The sequence below is a fragment of the Ipomoea triloba genome, chromosome 13 (assembly GCF_003576645.1).
Source record: "Ipomoea triloba cultivar NCNSP0323 chromosome 13, ASM357664v1".
In the NCBI taxonomy this organism is placed as follows: domain Eukaryota; kingdom Viridiplantae; phylum Streptophyta; class Magnoliopsida; order Solanales; family Convolvulaceae; genus Ipomoea; species Ipomoea triloba.
The window spans coordinates 14853709-14872540 of record NC_044928.1 but is presented as its reverse complement, the minus strand read 5'-3'; the positions used below and the strand labels follow the sequence as shown (position 1 = coordinate 14872540).

Genomic DNA, 18832 nt, shown 5'->3' with positions numbered 1-18832 from the left:
ACCCGCTGTAAAACCCCCTCCCACCCCAGAGCCGGAACAACAAACCCACCGCCGCATCCCCCTCATAACACATTAACACACCCTGTCCAAACCAATAAATTGAACCAAACCCAAAACAAAAACAAACCTTCCCCAAACAACATAAAAATAATTTTAAAAAAAACAATATCAAGTAAAAATAAAAAATACCTGGAACATTCCTAAGCTGCTTGAACTGCCTGGTAGAAGAACCAGCCATGGAGAAGGAAGAATGACTCCTATTTTTCGCGAAGAACGCATACACGCCCTGGATAACTAGTTTCACGAAGAATAATTAGGGGTCGACCGGTTAAGAAGATCAATAGCAGAAGGAAACAACTTAAAATAACAAATAATTCAAAATGGTAATAAATTAACACAAAATGCGAAAAGACTACACAACCCCTCTCTATATCATAATGACCAAAAATAAACTAAAATCCACATCAAATTTGAACCATTAAAATAAAATAATTGATCGTCACGATCTAATCTCACAATCTCGTGCAGATAAGGTGATCCAAATCCTATATATATATATATATATACACACACACATATATATATATATATACATATATATATGTATATATATATATAGTCAGAATCATATGAATGAATGAGATCACTTGTTTAGGTAAGATCGTGAGATTAAATCTTGTGTGTCCATGTAATAATTTAATGGTCTAGATTGATTTAATATTCTAAGTTGAAGTGTGTGCGAACGGTGATAAAATGTGTGCGAACGGTGATTAAATGTGTGTGAGCGGTGATTAAGTGTGTGCAAACAGAGTGTGTGTCAAACAATCTAGACCATTAAAATTTTTAGATTGATGTACAAGATTTGATCTTAAAATTTTTTAGTGGTCTAGATTGATTAAGATTCCAAATTGAAGTGTGTGCGACGGAGTGTGTGTGTCAATCAATCTAGACCATTAAAAAATATTACATAAATGCACAAGATCTGATCTCACAATCTTAACTAAACAAGTGATCTCATTAGAACCCTACCCTATATATATATACATATATATTATTTATATGTAGCTCTTGTAGCTCATTTGGTTAGAGCACTTATTTAATAAGCAGGAGGTCTTCATTTCAACCCTCAACAAGAGCATCACTTAAGTGTATTTTTTTTATCAACGTTGAAGAAAAACACATGCTCCTAAACGTAGAAGAAAAACACATGCTCCTAATTTCTCTTGGAACTTTCCCTTTGTGTGCGTGCAGATAAGTAAGTACTCTCTTGGAACTTTCCCTTTGTGTGCGTGCAGATAAGTAAGTGCTCTCTTGGAACTTTCCCTTTGTGTGCGTGCAGATAAGTAAGTGCTCCGTTTCACAGATCATTGCCCATGAGACGAGTTGGGTCAAGATGAAATGTAATACTTATACTAGCAAATATAATACTAAATCAAGAATAAAATGTTTACTAGTTATATGAGAAAATGCAATATTTTTAAATACTACTAACTCTATTACAATGCAGTATCTGCTTATAACTACTTTATTTTCTCAACCTATTGAAGTACAAAGAGTCAATATTACTTTCTCAACCTATTGAAGCACAAAGAGAGAAACTTGGTGCCACTGCACCACAAGATCTTGATGTAAAAAGTATTACATTTTTCATCAAAAGTATCAATTTTTCCTATTTTTCATAGGCAGAAATTGAGTTTATGCAAGTAGTAACTTGGAATCTTAACTCAACTCTCATTGTGGTCAAGAATCCTCCAAAAACATGATAATGAATGTGGTCAATCAAACATTAACAATAATCTAGCTTAGTAAAGTTCTTTCATAATCTAAAAGAATCGTAGGTTAGACATTTCTAACCTTTATGTAATAATCACGAATAAAGAATCTAAATAGATAATATAACCCTAATCCAAACCCCTAAACTAAGTATTCATGATTCATAAGCATAAATAACACAAAAAGACAAGAATAATATGTAAATAACATAATGGAAATAGAGATTAAGGAAATGTAACTTATCTATTGAGATTAAAATATAGTTTTTGTTGATGGGTGAGTCTACAAAAAACTTGGAAAAAACTCAATCTATTAGAAAGAATGCTTTTTGATATGGGAAATTGACTGAAATAGGGAGAAAACAAAAGTTGTGGACAAAGTCAGGAAATATTTGATTTTTGGATAATTCTACGGAAAAAAAAGCTTTTGAAAAATGGATTTTAGTGTTGACCAGACCAAAAACGTATTTTCTAAAAAGGTTTTCTCTTTTTGTATTTAATTTTATTAAACTTATACCCTAAACGCATTTTCAAAATGCGTTTGGGGTATATTCAAAATGAGTTTGGGTATAAGTGTTTTCTATATATTTTTGCCAATAATTGTTGTTCTCTTCCTATTTCAGCTAATTTTCCTTTTGTGATTGGGTCGAATAACAGATGATGAGGTGGAATGTTAAGCCCAAAAAAACATGGAAAAATTCCCAATTGTTGGGATTTTATCTAATATGAAGAATAGGGGATGGGATCGATGGAGCAGATACAAGAGTAAGGTTCGTACTGTGGCTTCCCAATAATGACAATTCATTTGTGGCTACAGAAGCTGATCCTTGGCTTATTGAGACTAAAGTTACAAGTTAAATGAATGAACATGCTAAGTCTGATGTCAATTTATTAAAAGGCATATTTTGCGAAAGGAATGCATGGCTTATACTAAGATTACCCATCAACCCAGGTTATACGGATGCATGGTGCTGGGGGAGTGATACGAGGGGGTTTATAGATTGTTGATGGGGAATAGGTGAAGATTATCGTAGAATAGATTGTGGAACCTTTGCTTTTCTCCTAATTTATGTTGAAGAATTTTGGCTAGTGATGTGCAATTCCAGTTAAGGTGGTTCTTAAGCAACGTGGAGTGTAACTAGATGAAAGATGTTCGCATTGTGGTATACAAGCTGAGACTGGATTACATGCACTATGAGATTGCTATAGCTAGGGTGAACCAAATTTGACGTACATGTGTTTGGTTGGTCGGTTATTTTAAATGATCTGCCTTTTTATTGATTAATGGTTGAAGAGCTTTCTTCATAGAAATTATGAGTTGATGACTAAGAAGGCGTTGCATGTTTTGTACGCAATTTAGCATGCTAGAAATAATGCTGCTATTTGGTAGAGCAAGAGCTTGTAAGTAGGTTTCGTAATCAACATTGTTGTTTCAAGCTTCAAAGGTTGGAATGTGGTGTTCGGGAGTGGCGGTAGAGGGGAGAACAATGGCTTACATGTTAGGATTAATAACATGTCACATGAAAACTTGGTTATGTTGTTGGGTGGACGCTGCACTACTAGAGGAAGGGAGGACGGTCACACGACTTACTTTGGAGCGGATATTTTGGATAATCATGAGGTATACAATTGCAACAGGAAATTATCAGCTTATATACAGACACGACCCATGATTGGCTAAAGTTTTGACATGTAAGCTAGGAAGCTTTGTCATGGCTGAAGGATAGAGGGATTATGAGAGGTCTTCTGGTAAAGGACTGCACAAAGGGGTGTTAGGGAATTTAACAATGTCGTCTAACGTACGTATTAGTGTAGGCTGGCTCAGAATAGAAGAAAGAAAATGGACGAAGGATTTCTATGTCATATTTATGAAACAAGACCTTAAAAATGAATTTCAAACTGACAGTGCATTTTAAGATCACTGGTATGCTTTCGATGGGTAACACAGATAATCTACATTAACATGCCCCTGCTAAATGTAGGAGAACTTGTCTCTCAAAAGCTAAGACGAAGAAGGTAAAGAAAGCGATAGAGTGCGGAAAGCGTAGGATCAAGGCCGACCCTGGCCATGTCGGACCAGGGCGACCGCACAGGGCCCCCAATTTTTGGGGGCCCAATTTTTTTTTTTTTTTTTATAAAAATTATGTATAGTTCAATATTTTTATACTTGATAAATATTTTTTTAGAATCTATATATTGGTATTAATTCTAAGTGAAAATAAAATTTTAAAAGTAATTGATATCGAAATTTGGGTGAATAAATTTGTATTTAAATATGCACGGAAATGTCACTAATTTTAAATTAAATTTTGAAATGTATTTTATTCTTTGTTGAATTTTATGCATTATATTTAGATAAAAAAATTTATTACTTTTCCACTTTTATCATAAAATACAATAACTTGGAGTCTATATAAATTTTGGACTCAATTATCTTAGTTATAGAGATTTTATAGATCTTCTAGACTTCTATATTTATATTTCATAAGTTCTCTTTGGATTATGTTTCTTACTTTTATAAATAAGTATCTCTTTGTATATTATGGTGAAATCTAAATGTAAAAAAAAAATTATTTTCCCCTATGTTCTTGTCTGATCTCTTTATTATTATCTTTGTGTTTTTTGTTTTACTCTATTATATTTAATTAAATTGCATTTCGAAACAAAAATAATAAAAGTCTAAATTAAACTATTAGACAGGGCCTCCATTTTTAATGGAACGACCCTGCGTAGGATTGTAGTGTATGATTCTGAGCAGAGGGGATGGTTGTTTATATACCGCTCAATATAACAACCTTTCCCATTCCAACCACAAAAAATATGGAAGACATGTAGAAGAGGCCTGGACATAGACACGTATCCCTGACTTTGCAAAAGTCTTACGTACAAGGAAAAGAGATCCAAAAAATTAGGAGTTAAAAATTAAGGTGACAACCAAAATGTTGCCACCCCACACCTTGCATGAATGTGAATCGAGCTAAGCGAGCGGACAACGACACACGTGTGGTTCCCCTTTATTTTCCCTCTATAAGACTTCAAGCTTCCTTTGTAATGATATCCTTTATAAGGTAAAAGTAGAAGGATTTTGAAAGCAATGTGGAACAAAAGAAAGAAGTCTCTTCAAGAATGAATTTCTAACAATCCCCCACCCATTCGTAGAGAAGGCTGGAACAGGCAATGTTTGAGTAATGCACAAGAGTTGAACTTAATGCCTGTGGTTGTGATCTTGAACTAACATCTAGTGACATTGAGTAATTTTCTTCACAGGAGTGAGATATCTCTTAAACTCATCATTTAGATAAATTTTGAACTCAAATGCACACATCAACTTTAACAAATGCAAGTTCTGTAATATTCCTCTCGATTTAGACCTTTTGTGAGCGGATTTGCTATATTATTCTCAGATTTCACATATTTCATTATGATTACACTGGTCACAATCAATTGTCATACATACTCATGTCTAACTCTTATGTGTCTTCTCTTTCCATTATAGACACTATTCTTTGCAACACAAATAACAATTCGTGAATCACAATATATAGCACAGAAGATGTTGGACACCCCACATTGGCATGACTTCCAATAAGTTTCTCAGCTACTCAACTTCTTGACTTGTTTTTTTTTTTTGAGTGCAACTTCTTGACTTGTTAGATTAAGGGCTATGAACTCTGCCTCCATAGTCGATCTAGTTATGCATGACTGTTTTGTTGATTTCCACGATATGACTGCTCTACACATAGTGAACACATAGCCATTGGTGGAGCTGGCATCTTCACTATCATTAACTCAATTTGCATCATAGTACCCTTCCATAACTGATGGAAATCCTGCATAGTTAAGACCTAGTCCATGGTGCCTCTAAGGTTCTGAAACACTCTACTTAGTGCATTTCAATGTGAACTGCTTGGGTTGTGAGTATAGCGAGTGAGTCTATTCATTGCAAAAGTAATATCAGGTTTAGTATAGTTCAATAAGAACATTAGTCTCCGAATTAATTAGTTTTGCATATTCTTCTTCAGACACACTTGTCTCTATATTTTTTGATAGTTTATGCTAGGATCATTAGGTTTTTAGTCGGGGTTACATCAAAATTATCAAACTTCTTTAATGGCATGTTTGGTTGGTAGGAAAAGTCTTTCCAAGGAAAATGTTTTATTGGAAATCATGGAAAATGTTGATTTCTTGTGGTTCATTGGAATTTATTTTCCATGGGAAGTTGAGTTCCTCGCTTTTGAGGAAAACAAAATCTGAGGTAGACTCTGGTGTTTTGTTTTCCATGGTTGTTGGGAACAAAAATTGACCTGGCAAGACTATTTTACCCTTATTCCATTCTTCTTCTTCCCTGCTTCTGTTTCTTCATTATTCTCTCTCCATCTTGTAATTTTCTTCTTTGTTCTTGCAATCTCGCCTCTATTCTTTCTTCTTTCTCACATTTTTCTTCCTCCTCTATCAACATCACAGTTCAGACACTACTCAATAAGAAACAAGTAAAAACCTTAAATTTTTCCATATTTGAGACTTTTCACAACAATGTGTTCATCTTCATCCCAAAACCCACAGATTTTTATTAACAAAAAAAAAAGTTTTAAAAAAATGAAAATACTACCAATCCTAGTCAAGAACAAGTTAACCAAATAAGGAACTTATCTTCATCCTCAAAACTCAAAACACACAACAAATCTAAATTTTTTAATTCACAAATTAAAGAGAGAAAAAAGAAATAACAACGAAAAAATAACCAACCTGAGTCAAACAATAGTGAACCCACAGTTATCATCTCTGACCAGTGACCACCAGCTCTTCGATTATCCCATTTTCTTCTCCTCTCTAGCTCGCCAGCCTCTTCTTCAGTTTGTTTGATTTATTGCATGTTTGCAACAATAGGTAGGGTTATATCCAATGGGTTTGGACTGGTGGGTTAGAAATGGCTAATGGGTCATGATGGCATATTGACAGGCTTAATATTAATAATAATAATAATAATAATGATAATAATAATAATAATAATAATAATAATAATAATAATAATAGGGACATATATGTCTATATACACATTATTCTTCACAATTCTAAAACCAATCAAACAACGAAATCAATATTCCAGTAACTTCTTTTGCACCAACCAAACAATAGAATCATCTTCTTGGTAACTACTTTTCCATGAAATTTCACTTTCATTTCCCTTTAAAATTTTCCAGCGAACCAAACGGGCTGTAATAATTTTTCTGTATAGTGACTTTGTGATATATAGATGGTAAGCATTATCAATTTTGGTAAATTTTATCCCAAGTATGACATCAGCTACACTTAGATCTTTCATGTCAAACCTAGCACATAGCGTTCATTTGACCTCATTTATTGCATCATTACATGAGTTAAAACTCAGCTTGTCATCCATATAGAGACATGATTAAAACCTTAGACTCAATCTCTTCAGAGTATAAGCAAGCATATGACAGGTTAACAAAGTAACCTAGGTCTAATAAAATTCTATGAAATTTTTCATACCGCTGCGTGTTAAGGTGCTTGTTTTAAGCCATATAGAGATTTTTTGAGTCTACATACATTTTCTTCTTGTCCAGGATCAACACATCTTGGAGGTTGCTCCATGTAGATTTCTTCTTCCATATTATCACCATTCAGAAATGTTGTTTTCACATCCACTTGGTGGACTATCAATCCTGTGTAATGAAGCTAAGGCAAACAAAGCACGGATGATTGCAATTTTTGTTACTGGTGAATAAGTATAAAAATAATCTTCACCAAATCTTTTGTTTATAACCTTTAGCTACAAGCCTTACTTTAAATCTTTCAATTGACTCATATGGTCTTAATTTTCTTTTGAAAATTCATTTGCAACCAATTGGTTTACACCCTTTAGGTGGACTTACCAACTTCCAAGTGTAATTTGACTTATTAGAGTCTAATCCATTTTTAATAGTTTCTTTTCATAAGATACAATCAACTGAGCGCATAGCATCTTCAAAGGTTTTTGGTTCTTCTTCAAAAACCAATTGACACACAAAAATGATCACAAATTTCATTTAAATCTTTCAACTCGGTTACAAAAGTTATAAAATCATAACCAAAACTTTTTTTAGTTCTAAGCATTTTGCTTCTTCTTGGTTGTTCAGAACCATTCTTAAGACATGGTATCATAAATAATGCATGCTCATTTTTTAGTCGATTGTCGACAGGTATATTGTGAGCATTTTTTAGAGGAAATATGTGTTCAAATGACTTAGAATCTCTAGATTCACACATTGAACAATTTTCTAAACCATAAATCTATAGGTCACGTTGTTTTTAGCATACCTGATAAGCGCCAAGAATAGTAGAGTTTAGGGTCATTTATAGGACAGAATTGTGAAGTTTTGTCACGCATTTATAACGATTTCATGCATAAAGACTCAGATGTGATCAAATATCTCTAATTCAACTTTAGAGCATGTTTTGAAGTCAATTCCGTAGAACGGAACGGGATCCGAGGCCAAAACGAAGCAGCAAGCGAAGAAGCAACTTGGCAGGATCCATTCACGCAGGTATCATGCGTGAAGGAGGCGTGGACCACTACCAGTACCACTACAAGAAATTTTACATTTAGTGACAATAGAAGTTGTCGCCAAAAGTATCGATTTCGGTCACTATTGAAATTAGTGACCAATTTTTGAAGTCGTCACCCGTCGTCACTATATCCTCCGTCACTATTGTAGTAGTGACGACTTTTGAGAAGTTGTCACAATTAATCAAGCCTTTTGTGACAATGCTTACGTACACTAAAAATAGTATTTGAGTGATAACAATAGTGGTAACAATAAAAGTACATTTTGTGACCAAATATGTTATTACAAAACATTGATCTAGTGACAACTAAAATCGTTGCAACTAATTATTTTATTGTGACACCACTTTAGTCACAATAGTTCTACTTATATGTGAGAAATGTTCTTGACGCAAAAAAAATGATTATTAGTGACCTAAAGAGTGGTAACAAATAATTACTTTGTTGTGACAACAATCATGGTTGTTGGTCCCAAGGGGATGGGGTACAAGTCTAGAGGGGGGGGGGGGGAATAGACTTGTATAAGATTTTGCAAATCTTTTCGACCTCTCGTGTGTATTGAACTTAGGATGTTTAGGTTCGATACCTCACGAGGTGAAGACAAAGTTTTATGCGCAGCGGAAATGTTATCCCCTTTTAGTTAGCACGAGTTTGAGTTAGTTCGAGAGGTGTGTTTATATGTAGTGCAATCGAGAGGTTAGCGAGAGATAAAAGCAGTAAGTAAATGCAAGAGAGATTTTTAAGTGGTTCGGCCAACCCGCCTACGTCCACTCTTCTTCCAGAAACTCCCTGGAAGGATTGCACTAAAAACTTCCCTTTTTAGTACAATATCGAGCGCTTGAGCTTTGATCACGAAGCCCGCCTCAAGCCTCAGGTTTTTCGCCCCGCTTCTTGTTACTCCACCTCTCGAGCACTTGACCTTTGATCACCAAGCCCGCGTCAAGCCTCAGGATCTTCACAAGACAGCTCCCAGGTTACTCCGCCTCTCCAAGGTCTTTCTCCCCGCTTCCAGTTACTCCACCTCTCGAGCACTTGACCTTTGATCACCAAGCCCGCGTCAAGCCTCAGGTTTCTTTCACTCGGACAGCTGCCAGGTTACTCCACCTCTCTTGCTTAATCCAAAGCGAGGTGTTTTTGGTTGTCACAGTTGAATGCAACAGACTCCAATCTGACCACAAGCTATCGTTGAATCAACTTCGGTGTAGAGCAGCTTCGGTCACCTTCTAGATGTATAACAGTTTAAGCTTTGTAACTCTCTTAAACACTAAGATGTGTTTTCTCGCTGTTTTGAATATCAGGATGATATTCCAAATTTAGCACTTGCACTTGAACGTTTTAGTCAGACACCTCTTTCGAATTTTCTAACTCTGTTCCCCCTTTTTCTAAAACTCCTTTTTATATGAGAGTTGAGGAATAATTCCGTTGGAGGGAAAATTATTTCGTTTGAAATTTGTCTCCCATGCTGATCATGGGTCTTGCATATTTTCAGCATATTTCATGGAGTGGTGATCTTGTAACTTGAACCTTTTGTCTTGTAGTGAATATTCCATAGTTCACTTTCTTGAGTCCATGCTCCACTTTCATCTTTTGGTAAAAGTTACTCTTTTTATATTCCCATTATTCCTTGTTTGTAGTGAATCAGACCACTTCAGCATTGGTGCACCTTTTGACCGTTTGTGGTGGAAATCTGACGTGTCATCCATTTCCGCCCATTTTGAAATCCTCACGTTCGGCACCTCTATCTCCATGATATTCTTCTTCTCCAAACTTTAAGTATGCTCCCTTACCGTCATTCAGCATTACTGGAGAAGTGTCAGTTTATCGAGACCAAGGTTGATGTCTCGATTGTTTTGATGTCTCGAACCCAAGCATCGAGAGCTCTACCTCTCGAACTCTGCTTATGTCTCGAGACTTAGTTGATGTCTCGCAGACCCTTATTCCTCCAGTGTTGTCCCGTGCCTTCTTCTGTTTTATCTATGAAATTACAACACGAGATTTCTAAGATGTTCAAACAAGTTTACTTCAAGCTAAAATATTTTCCGAGTTGAGCTCAAAGTTACCCGGTTGTATTTTCGCTCTTGGTTTACTTGTCGAACTTACAACGTTTTGCCTATGTGTCGAGACTTGGGGATTTCTACTTAACAGTTGGTATCATCAAAACCTATTACATGATGTTCTTAACAATGGTAACAAATGTTGTATTTATTTGTGACAAAAGAAATTAACCCTAAAACAATCATTAGTGTTATCTAAAGTCGTACAATAATTCAATTTCTTGTAGCCATTAAAAATAGTGGCAACATATTTGTCACTAAAATACTGAAAAGCAGTGGCGAAATTTGTGTCACTAAAATAAGTTGAAATAGTGTCAGAATTGTCAATCTTAATGTTTTTATAAATGACCATTACTTGGTCACAATTTTTTTCTTCAAATAATATTAGCGTAATGCACACAAAATATAAAATTATTTATTTTAAAATCTTTTCATAATTAAATGTTTTAATTTAATTATTATTTAGAATAAAATAATTCATTCAATAAATGTTACTCATCAAATTAAAAAATATATATAAAAACACTTCATTGTCTAACAAATATATGTTTTAAGAAATACAATAGAATCCAAATAAAAACTTTTTAAAATAAAATGTCTTGATTAATCTTCACTTGAGGTAGTTGATGGAGATGCATTGCTTAGCATATTTTGAAGCCTTTGATTGCTTGCTAAGTGAGCAAAAATTTGCTTGATTTCAGCAGCTTGTTTATCTAAAGCAGCTTGTGCTATTTCTTTAAATTTTGCAACTTCTTCTTCTAAATTCTTTTCACGCTTCTTTGAAGCTTCTATTTCTGCTTGAAGAAGAATATTTTATTGGGCCTTTGAAGTTATCCCCCCAAGACCTAAACCACGTGCGTAGCTTGATTTTCTTTTCAATACCAAACTAAAATGCTCAACAAGTGGTAGAGGTGCAGCTGGAATCTTTTCTTTATTCTTCTCTCCCTCTTCTTGAAGTTTATTCTACAATTAAGATAAATATTAATAATTGACTAAATTCATTTAAGAAAGATTACAACATTTATATGCTATAAGTTTCATACCATGATTTCCTCTCCATTTGGAACAGACCAAGTTCCATTAGATTTTGTTCTTGATGCCTTCCAAACTTCAACAGCATTTGGCCATTCATTAGAATCTTTGTCTTTCTGTAAAATAGAGAATAAAGATAAAAAAAGAAATAATTAATTGCAAATTTTGTGAATAAACTAACATGACTTCAATTTTTATTAAACAAAATTTACTTTACCATCTCATATGCAATTTGTACAATAGACTTTGTACCACTAACTGATTTGATCTCTTGATTTTCTCTATTATTTTTGTTTCTTTCGCTTTGGTCCTATATATATATAAAAGTTATTAGCAATAAAAAATAAAGTAGAAGAGAATCAAAAGACATAAAAGATCACAAATTGGGATAACAATAACTACCAAGTAAAATTATAATATAAAATAATTATATATTAAAATTACCTTAAACTTTTGAGTCTCCCATTTGTTTTCAATTAGCCATCTCCAATCATCTTCATTGACATCATTTGGACAGTCTTTGCATTTTAGATAGCTCTGGCGTAAATGATAATGTCTGTTTTTGTATTGTAATTGAACTTGTTTCATAGCATGGGGTTGCACATCATTTGACAAATTAAATTTGTCCTGCAATATAAAAGTATATAAATTCAGTAATTTGAACAAGCAATTCCAATTTTATTCTAACTTCTCATTCCAAACCTAATATAATATTGAAATTATTTAAAGTTTCAGTCTTACCTTTAAAAATATCCACATTGTATTAATATCCTCATTAGGAATCTCTTTCCAACTAGAGACTTGAAGTGGTGCAAATTGCTGAATGCACATAGTGACTTCAGCTTTGAAAAAACTAGCATCTTTACCACAGACCTTGTGGTATGGTGGAGGAAATAAAATACAGATTTCTTCACCTCTAGCTTTTTTCTTTGCAAGTCCTGTATTGATTGTTCGCCCTCGACCACGCTTTTTAATATTTTCGTTTCCTACAATACAATAAAAATAACAATATATAAGTATACATGCAATATTATATATAAAAAGAATATTAAATTTTAAACTCAAAAAAGTTAAAAGAAAAATTCACATCACCTGTGCAACCACTAACATGTTCTTCTACTCTAGGTGCAATGTTTGGTATTTCAACTATCCCGGAGAGTTGTTGATTAGAAACCTCATTATTTTGAGGCTTGTCCACCGCATGAGAATTATGCTTATCAGTTGAACTTGTTAATGATCTCAATCGTCTAAAATTGACCATTCTACACATACATAAATAAAAATTGAGTTATTAATAAATAAAGATTAATAAGCATAGATTATAATAAATCAAATATATATATATATATATATATATATATATATATATATATATATATATATATATTCCATACCAAAAACAGTTTATGTAATGTGATTTAGGCATTTAGCAACCATATAATTAAAATATATGAACAATGTAAAACCTTCAATTTCCAGTACAATTTTATTGTATTATTGTTTTTTTTTTGCAAACTGTAATTTATGAACATAATCGGCTGGTAAGAAGCATGATGAAGGAATCGCATGCATTTACAGGATCCTATATGTATACCCACTAATTGCTAGTAATTTGAAAACCAAAAACAGTTTTCCCTAAAAGAATCTGATTGTCTACCATTTCTATATACAACACCTGTAGAACCAACCTCCTACTACTGATTTGTATCATGATTGGCAGCAACTACTGATTCCATACCTCTCATACTATGAGCATGTTTCTTTCCCCTTATTCGTGACAATCCTCCTAATTTTTATTGTATTATAATTATCGTACATCGTACAATACAAATAAATGTCATGGAAAAAATATTAACAACATAAAAAACACTGTTAGCATACAATACAAATACGCGTCTACGCCCCCCTTCACGCGTGAAGCGGACGTGACCAGGCCATCAGGGGCTATTTCGGGATTTTGATTTCATGATGGCTATTTAAACCCTTCTCCTATAATTTTTAGAGGAGCCCTAGTTTCAGATCATAAATCTCTTTGTTTTCTCAATTTTGGGGGAAAACCCCCCATTTTCCCTTAGCTAGGATTAATGCTTCAATGGTAGATCTAGTTAGATAAAGAAAGGAGGATGTAATAGGAAGCATTAGCTATGAATGGTAACTCTTCTTTACTTTAATTTAAGTTTAATCTTGCTATTATTTCCTTTCGATTTTCTATTGCTTTCTTTTGTTATTTTCCTATAATGTTTGCTTAGAGTAGATAGGGGATTGGTGGCCCCGAAACTAGTCATGTGGTTGATTTGTTAAAGAAATTTTCTGAAATTTGTGAGCTTGATGTTTTTAGATTCAAATGCTTGTGTGGGTGATGTTTGATATGCTTTGTGCCTAAGTGTGGCCACATTAGATAGCAAACCCTGTGAAAGTGAGTGTGTGCGCGATAGCGGCCTCTCACGAGTCCAACTCATCCACATCCCTGCCCTCTTCCGTGAGGAAGAGGCCCGTGAGGAGTGGTAGACAAGGTGTTCGATGAAATGCCCCAATCGACTAAGGATGTGGGAGTCCGAGTTTGATGCCACTCGGTGCTGTGCCGTGAAATCCCTAGTCGAATCCAAATCATGTTGTTTACAAAACCTATAGTAGAGTCGACCAAACATGCTAGCCACGAGCCCCAATCTCCATTTCCCCTTTTCTCAACCTATCTATTTAAGTCTAAAAATCTCGTATAAATGTCCTTTGAGTCTTGGTCATTCACGTAACTCTTTTCCTTCAACCTCCTAAATGCCAACACGATACTCGACTCCAGACTGTCTTCCTTGAGAGACCGACACTCGGGGAGTCTTGAATCTTCGTTTTACCACATTCCATTACACACCTACCCACTAAAACCCACAATCTTCAAATTGGCGCCGTTGCCAGGGAAGACAAATGGGTTTGAGTCGTTTTGACATCTAGGAAGTCGTTCGTTAAAGAGTTCTTGAATTACTTTCCTTTTACTTATTTTGTTTTCCTATTCTTGTTGGTTGATTAAAGAAGCGAGCTTAATTATCTTAAATACCTTGATACTTACTCGCAACTATTTTAGTTGCAAAAGACTTGTTGTTTGGTTAAGCTTTGTGCAAGAAAACTTTGTTGATAATCATTCGAAGCTTGCCAATGAGTACTTATAGATATCCCCATGGTTACCCATACTATGAAGGGAATCCTTTGAACTTAACTCCACCCCTAACATGTCTTTATTACCTCCATTCTACTTATGCTTACCCTCCACCAACATATTACTACCCACCTCCAAATCCTTATCTATTTCCACACCCCTATTTACCACCTACAAACCCGTATCCATCTTATACACATAACTATTATCCACCACCGCCATATCAAACACCAACCTCGCTTTGTCAAGAAAAACACCCATTACAATACCCAATTCTTCAAAAAGATGACTCGTTCAGCTCTAAAATTTTATTCCAAAATATAGAGAGTAATCTTGTCCAAATGATTGATACACTCTCATTTGTACCTATTTTACTTGTGTTTTTATGTAGGTTTTATAGTTAATTGTGTGATAAAATGTTGTGTCCAATGCTTATTTCCTTGCTTTCATATTTAAAATGGTATAATGCTTGGTTTAGATGTTTTTGATGTGTTTAGAAGTGCATTAGAACCATTTGGGAGCAAAAGCCAATCCAAATGAGCCAAAGAGTTGTAATTCCTGCTACCATGGCGACATCTTGGTAATCGGATCATATCTCTTCCTATGAATATCCAAATGAGATGATTCTTGAGCCATTGGAAGGAAGACTTCAAGGGCTGTAACTCTTATGAAGACATCAAAGTGTAGATCAAAAGGGAAAATGGTCAAAAGATCAAAGAGTTGTAATTCCAGCTAAATATGGTGACACCTCGGTAATTAGACCATATCTCAGCGTAGGAATATCCAAATGAGGTGATTCTTGAACCATTGGAAATAAGACTTCAAGGGCTACAGCTCTTATGAAAACATCAAAGTTTGATTTGAAAGGAAAAAGGGTCAAAATCAGGCTGCAAGTCGGAACTGCGTCCCAAGAATATTTTTGACGCGTCGATCTAATATTCGACGCGTCGAATGTTGTATTCGACGCGTCGAATGTCGCATATCTGCGATTCTCAACTTCTAAAAATTGTCATTTTTGCCCCTCATTCTCCACCCACTATAAAAGCATCATCTTCTCTTCAAACCCTACCTGTTGGCTGCTGGTTTCTGTCAGAAAAAGGAGAAAAAGAACAAGGAAAAGAAGCTTCATCATCTCCAAAAGCCAAAGAAGAAATCATCACAACTTTTGGAAAGGAGATCAAAGAAAAAGAGCTTAGAGGCATCATTTGGGAGAATATCTTCCTTTCTCTTTTCTATTTTGAACTTTATTGAATATTTGTTGAATCTATTTTAGCCATGTTAGGCTAAACTTTCTTTTGGGATTTTTGGGTATAAAAGTGTTTATGAACCTATGTGCCTAGTTCTTAATTTGTTTTAATGAAATATCTATTTGGGTTTATTGCTTGTGTTACAATTGTGATTTATGTTGTTGATACTTGTAATTAGATGCATATGATTACTTGTACCCTTGCTAGATTTGTCTATGAATTAAGAGCACCCGCAATTGCACTTAACTATTGTACCTCGAGAGAGGACAATTTGGTTAAGGGATTTATTGTGAATAGCTCACGAGAGTGAGTATTCCAATTGTGAATAGCCCACGAGAGTGGGTATTCCATTTATTGCTTGTTCTTGATTATATGTTGTGAATAGCTCACGAGAGTGAGTATTCCAATTACCTTGTTTTGGGATTGAATTACGAGAGTAATCTTTCCCTTTTAGATTGCAATCATCCACACTTGTTTTAACCCGAATGATTATTTCACTTTAGATTGGCACTAGGTGATTAAACACTTTGACCCCTAAAAATCCCGCTCTTAATCTCTTGTATATAAAAGTCCGTTTGTCTTGCTTCATTTATTTTATTTTCATAATTATAGATAAATACACATTGTTAACTTAGGAATAGCTTCTCGTGAATTAATTAGTAACTAGTGCTTGATACCCCGCTTCCCTGTGGATCGATAATCCCGGAATACTCTGGGTATTTGTATGTGGTTTTATGCTACGACCAAATTGGCGCCGTTGCCGGGGAAGCGGAGTTTTGTATTGACATTAGTGAAAATTGTGTTCTAGGAGTCTATTTCATTTTATTTTTATTTTTATTTTTATTTTGTTTTGTTTACTAACCGGTGCTAACGAGCTTCCTTAGCTTGTTTTTGTAAAGACTTGTAGGTGTTGCATGCAAACAAGGTCTTCGGGGAGGTGAAGGACTATTACCTCTTGACATTGAAATCGAAAGGAGAGCCAAATTTCTTAGAAAGCAAAGGAGGATGGCAAACGAGCAAGGCAACATCAATGTCAATCTTAATGGAAACGGTGAAGGAAATGGAAACGGTGAGGGAAACGGTGTAAATCAACCCCCACCGGCAAGGAGAGCTATGTCCGATTATATTGCACCCGATTTGGATGAACACAATAGCATCAATATTTCGGGTGTTGAGGCCAACAACTTTGAGATCAAACCGGCAATCATACAAATGGTGACATCCGATCAATTTGGAGGGTCGCCAATGGAAGATCCAAATGCTCATATAACCAAGTTTCTCCGGATTTGCAGCACATTTAAGATGAATGGAGTTCCGAATGAAGCAATCAAACTCCGACTTTTTCCTTTTTCACTAAGGGATAAAGCCGACAGTTGGCTCATTTCTATCCCCGCCAATCATTTTGCTAGTTGGGATCAACTTCATAGGGAATTCTTGAAGAGATTCTACCCGCTTTCAAAGACTCAAAGGATGAGGAGAGCCATTCAAAACTTCAAGCAAATTCCAAATGAATCTTTAGCCGAATCTTGGGAGAGGTTTAAGGAACTACAAAGGCAATGCCCTCATCATGGTATTCAAGGATGGGATCTAATGATGGCTTTCTATGAAGGTTTGCTTGATAATTCAAAAATCTTGGTGGATGCTTCATCGGGAGGGTCATTCACGGTTTTGGAACCTACTCAAGCTGAGGAAATACTTGAAAAAATTGCAACAAATGGAACCACTTGGTATTCGGAGAGATCTTCACAAAGGCTTGTGGGTGGATTTCATGATGTTGATCGAATATCCGCCTTGTCGGCTAAGGTGGATAATATGGCATCCATGGTTCAAAAGATAGCTCAAATCACTCTCCAAAATCAAAATATGAGCTATGCTTCTACTACTCCCACTTTTTCAAGGCAAATCATGATGTGTGAATTATGTGGAGGAGAACACAATATGGGAGAATTCTTAAATGATGATATGGGTTCTAAATCTTCTATGGAGCATGTGGATTTGGTAGGATATGATAGGCAACAACAATCATTTCAACCGCAAGGGGCCTACAATCCAAACGCATCAAGGAATCATCCCGGTTTTTCTTAGAGTAATCCGATGGGGGCTGCAAATCCCCAAAACTTGGGCAATAGAGGACCGCCACCAGGATTCCAATGGCAACAAAATTTTAGAGGTGGCCAACAACAACAATCCATGCCAAATCAAGGATTCCAAGCCCCGACTACCCAACCAAGGCAATCTTCAGAAAATTCGCCTCCACCAAATTGGGAAGCCATGATGGAAATGATGTTTAAATCTCAAATGTAAAGTGACGAGAGCTTTAGACAAGTGACAGAGAAGTTGGATCAATTGGGTGCTCATAACAAAATTTTGGAAAGGCAAATTGCAAACCAAGCTTCTACTTCTAGTACTCAAGTCACGGGTAAGTTGCCCGCTTACCCTGAAAATCCAAGAGAACATGTCAATGCCATTATTACAAGAAGTGGCAAGGAACTTGAGGAACCATCTTTACAAATTGAAAAGCCAATGCCAAAAGGAAGGAGTAATGGAGAAATTGAAGAAGAAGTTTAAAAAGAGGAAGCTACCCCTCCCACTTCTATCCCAAATCAACGAGTTCATAACAAAGACGATGGAGTGAAGCCGGAGAGGAAATATGTACCACCTTTGCCATTTCCTCAAAAATTTCAATGTCAAGCCAAAGAGAGTAGATGGAAAAAATTCTTGAATTTGGTTGAAAATTTGAATGTGTCTATCCCTTTGCTTGATTTACTCACTCAAGTGCCTTCTTATGGCAAGTTTTTAAGGGAGATTTTCTCAAGAAAAATAAAACTTGGTACTCAAGAGATGATTGCTATGACACAAGAGTACTGGACCCTAATACATGATGAAGGAAAGTTTCCTACCAAGCTAAGGGATCCCGGGAGTTTCACTATCCCATGTGTCATTGGAGGGTTGACCATAAATAGATCACTTTGTGATCTAGGAGCAGGTATTAATGTAATGCCTCTATCTCTTTG

General features: G+C 35.2%; 1 protein-coding gene across 1 annotated transcript in view; it reads right to left on the bottom strand.

The window, feature by feature from the left end:
• The window catches only part of LOC116001582, a 3082-nt gene extending 2812 nt beyond the window's left edge, over nucleotides 1-270 (bottom strand). Inside the window, exon 1 of the mRNA XM_031241466.1 lies at nucleotides 190-270. Within this exon, the coding sequence (XP_031097326.1) occupies nucleotides 190-238 (49 nt within the window). The 5' untranslated portion in view covers nucleotides 239-270. The remainder of the gene's footprint in view (nucleotides 1-189) is intronic.
• Between the last annotated feature and the right edge of the window lie 18562 nt (nucleotides 271-18832).